Source organism: Anastrepha ludens, chromosome 3 (genome assembly GCF_028408465.1).
Source record: "Anastrepha ludens isolate Willacy chromosome 3, idAnaLude1.1, whole genome shotgun sequence".
Taxonomy (NCBI): domain Eukaryota; kingdom Metazoa; phylum Arthropoda; class Insecta; order Diptera; family Tephritidae; genus Anastrepha; species Anastrepha ludens.
Window position 1 is genome coordinate 377,481 of NC_071499.1, and position 4,759 is coordinate 382,239.

The following is a 4,759-nucleotide window of genomic DNA, read 5'->3' on the forward strand; positions in this document are numbered from 1 at the left end:
CATTCATACCCAAGACGGTCAAGAACTCACATATATCCTCTAAGGATTTCAGGTCAACCAGTCTTTCATAATTTTTACTAAAGGTCCTTGAAAGGCTGATTGATGTTCTCCCGAAGGCAAACACAAAGTCTCTAGATAAGCTGGTGATCGGAACTGACTTTATCTGGTTTATCTATAGAATGCTTTGTAAAAAAACGGTCGTAACAGAGTAGAATGATTTGTAAAAAAACGGTCGTAACGGTCTCCACCGACAGCCGAGTTTGGGCACTCTGCAAGGCGGAAGTGGCTCATGGACCGTATATAGCGGTCATCGGGGAACCGTCACTAGACTGACGAGAATATTTAAAATACCCACAGCTCAACTCCCCTCAATAGGGGACACTTCAAAGGGTTTTTCCGACAGAATGAAGTACCTGGAACTAATTCTTGAAAGAAAGATAACGTGAAAGTCCAACATTGAGGAGAAGAGTAGCAGAGGTGCCATTGGTAAACGGTGGTTCCTCTCGCGTAGAGTATACAGGGTTGCCCATATTCGACGGACCCATCTGGCAACCCTGTATCTTTTGACAGAGACGTCAATGATTATTGAATGGGACGGTAAACAAGCAAAATTGCCGTATTTACGCCACTGAAAATTCTCACGAAATTCAAGAGATACCTCTTTATGACGAAAAAGTCACTGTTTGGTGCGGCGTTAGTGCAAAAACGATTATTGGGCCGTTTTTCTTCGAAAATGAAGATAGTCAAGCTGTTACCGTCAATCAGGAGCGTTATCGTGATATGACAACCACATTTGTGATGTGAATTATTCGTCGAAAGCATATGAGGCAGTTCTGGTTTCAACAAAACAGCGCTCCACCACACCCATCTCGCACCACAATCGATTATTTGAAGAAATTGTTTCCTCTTCGTTTGATATCGAAAAATGGCGATTTTGACTGGCCACCGCGTTCGCCCGATTTAACGCCACCTGACTTCTTCTTGTGGGGATATTTAAAATCAAAGACTTATATTAATAAACCAAAGACCATAGAAGAGCTCAAGAACAACATCCGTGAGGAAATAGCCGCTATTCCAGCCGAAATGTTAGCTAAAACTATGGAAAATGCTGAAAACGGGCACAATACGCGGTACAGGCTCAAGGCGGCCATTTGAGAGATATAATATTCAAAAAGTGATATCAACAAATCTACTTGAACCAAATAAAATGATTATTATCGTCAACATAAAAAAAATTGTGTTTTTCTTTGATTAAAAAAAAAAGCACATGGGTCCGTCGAATATGGGCAACCCAGTACTAATAATTTGCTTTTCACAGGCACCAAAAAATAAAGACAAAAACGTAATTTATTTAAAATAATGTGTTTTGTAACCACCTGAAGGTCAAGTGGGAATAATGGTCGGTAGTAAACCCAGGGCATGAAACACCAAACGATAAAAAAATTATTTTTTAATAGTGGCCGCTCCCCTGCAGAAAATGGAAAACCTCCTATTACGGAGAAAAAAGATAGACGGAGTACAGCAAAGCGAAGCCTTACAGACAGAGACAAAAGAAGACGAGCCTATAACATAAAGCTGGCTACAAGAATGATGGGCTCAGATATGGGGAATAGTGGACGTCGTTCTGAGCCCTTCCGAAGTAATGCCGAAAGTAGTTCCGGGAAGGGAATCATTTTAGTGGCCACACCACACCACTAGACGGTGGTTGCTGTAAGTACGAAGGAATTTTGAACCCTACCTCATCCACCAAAAACAAAAAACCACATCCGACTGTATTTCTGCCTTGAACATTTTCCTCATAAACAACTATATACGGCATGAAACTGTAATGAAATAAATGAACGTGTAAAGAAAAGAAATATTTCAAGAAACCTAGAATACTCTCTAGATTTATTTTATAGCATCAAAGTACGTACATACATATTCATTACATGGTAATCGTGGCCGATCAGTAACGAAATCTGTTCGTACATTTTAAACTAATTTGACATCGGTATGCCAGATTTTCCATATGTATACGAGTATTCACACATTTGTGACAACTAAGTAAAAGTTCAAGACCCCTGCAAACCAACTACCTGCTATTTATACTGCTAACTTGTGGGTATCGTTCACCTGTGAAGTTGTGAGCTTTGTAGTAATTTTATATTCTACGCCGTGCAATTGCTACCTACTTCCAGTCTATACGTGTGATGATTTTATTCGCTCGCACTAACAGAAATTTCTCAATACTGCTGTGCTGCTCTAATTGACATTCAAGTTGTGAATGATGTGGGTAACATGTAGTGAACAAAACCTTCTGAACTCATGAATGTTGTTGTTAACATGTAGTGAACAGAATTTCATGAACTAGTGAATTTCGTTGTTAACATGTAGTGAACAGAATCTTTTGGGCCGGTGAATGTTATTGTTAACATGTAGTGAACAGAATCTTTTGGGCTGGTGAATGTTATTGTGAACATGTAGTTAACAGAATTTCATAGACTAGTGAATTTCGTTGTTAACATGTAGCTAACAGAATCTGATGAATAAGTGAATTTCGTTGTTAACATATAGTTAACAGAATCTCTTCAACTGGGTAATTTTGTAGGTAATACTTACGGATCCTATATACAATAATCCTTCAAAATTACTGAAACAAATGGTTATTTATTGAATATTATTTATTTAATGAATTATTTTAATATTTATTTAATTAATTTTTAGTTGCTAAAGAAAATTAATACAATATACAATAATTTTTTTAGTATGTTCTATTTATGTACAGCTATTTATATTAATTTACTATTTACATTATAAAATTACGTTAAGTTTTAGATATTTATTTTAATATTTACATTGTAAAATTAGGTTTGGTGTTAGACAAATTTTAGTTTTAGTTATTTATATACATGAATTAGTTTAGTTTTTAGAAAAGTTTACGTTTTAGTTTTAATGTACATAAATTAGTATAATATTTACATTCTTAAATTAGGTTTTGGTGTTAGAAAAGAACATGAATTAAAGTAATTTGACATTATAAAATTAGGTTTGGTGTTAGACAAATTTTAGTTTTAGTTATTTATATACATTAATTAGTTTAGTTATTAGAAAAGTTTACGTTTTAGTTTTTATGTACATAAATTAGTATAATATTTACATTTGATTACTCTTTTCTAATAAAATTTTATTTAGTACCTGAAGAATAGTTTTGGCTAAAATGGTAATAGTTTGCTTTTATGCCGGTATTTAAAATATCTATTTTACAGAAATTTAAATTGATGCCTAATTAAATAAATAGCAATTTAATGTTTTTTCTATTTTCGCATAAAGTTTAAAATTGTTCGCATTTTACTTCTAACTCCTCTACGGGGTTTCTCGCACTGTTTTGTTCAATTGTGGCCGCTTCGCTTTGAATGTTGGGGTGAGTAGTCCATTTTGTACCGAAAACGGATCGGGATGCAAATATATATCCTTGACCTGGTATATAAATACAAAATTTGTAATTATTATTAATTTTAAATTATGATATTATTACCACGTCATACGTTACTAGTATAAGCAGATATGCACTGGGCTACTTACCTGTTCGAAGGATTTCAGTCCGCTCTGCTTACCCCAATTCAGCATGAGTTCTTTTACTTGTGGATTATTGCATGCATAGCACCGAAAGTGTGCCCTTGACGCGATTGTCGTTCGCCCACTGCTTGAGAACATCCACATCAGGCACGACGACGGCTATGATGCAGCTCTAAGTGGGCGTTAAGGGTTGTATGTAAATATGGCGTGAACATGAAAAGCTAGAAATTATGTCAAAAAATGGAGTTACCTTAAGGCTCTCTCCGTAAACGTACACCTGATTTACATATTGGCTCACAGTGTAAATGTGTTTGCGACGATTGATTATGCGCAGCGTGCTATTTGGAAGCCACATGCCCACATCGCCCGTGTGGTGCCAGCCTTCAGAGTCAACAGCCTCAGCAGTTTTCTCGGGATCTTTGTAATAACTGCGACGCAAAGGCAGAGAAAGAAATTATCATTCAAGTTAGTTTTAGTCACAGAAATCAAGTTCGCACAGGAAGAAACCATTATTTGCTTAAATTATCAACACCTACCCGTGGAATACGTTAGAACCGCGCACGCACACCTCCCCAGTGTTTTGACTGGCGAAATACTCCATCTCCGGCACATCCACAAGCTGCAAAGGATTTGTGAATACGTTTTTCTGAAAATAAAAATACATTTTATTAGTTTAAATAGATATAATATATAATTCCAAAATTTACTAAAAATTGTTCAACTTACCTTTTTGCTTGGAGATTTTCACAGAATTAATTTTTGTATTTGACATTTGCAACTTGTTTTTTGCTGTCACTTTCGCACTCACTATAGTTAAGTTTAATAAGTATTCACGAAAATTATGAGATAAATATATGTATAACCCATCGAAAATGACAAAAGAATTAAATGTGATTGTGTGGGTATTATTGGAAAAATTGAGTGAATGTGTTGGTAAAATTGGAAAAACTGGTGAACGTTGGTTTGCAGGGACATCTTTACTTCATATATATGTATGTATTTACATAAATACATAAGTTTAGAAGTCGATCAAGCTCCAGTTCAGGGATAGATTCTGGCCTTTCAAAGCTGAGAGCACCCAGGTAGCATAGTCTAGTTTTCGAGAGAGCCAAACAGTAGCATAGAAGATGCTCCAGGGTTTTTCTTGTAACATACTTATTACATTCCCTGCAAACGTCGTTAAAAGTTGTAAGCGTGTGCT

General features: G+C 35.7%; 1 protein-coding gene across 1 annotated transcript; it reads right to left on the reverse strand.

The window, feature by feature from the left end:
• Positions 1-3,250: 3,250 nt before the first annotated feature.
• Positions 3,251-4,459, reverse strand: LOC128859384 (long-chain-fatty-acid--CoA ligase 5-like). The gene is made up of 5 exons (XM_054096417.1): positions 4,285-4,459; positions 4,095-4,204; positions 3,809-3,986; positions 3,565-3,730; positions 3,251-3,459 (listed from the first exon to the last, which is right to left on the reverse strand). The coding sequence occupies exons 2-4, from the start codon at positions 4,157-4,159 to the stop codon at positions 3,629-3,631; spliced, it is 345 nt and encodes a 114-aa protein (XP_053952392.1). The 5' UTR covers positions 4,160-4,204; positions 4,285-4,459; the 3' UTR covers positions 3,251-3,459; positions 3,565-3,628.
• Between the last annotated feature and the right edge of the window lie 300 nt (positions 4,460-4,759).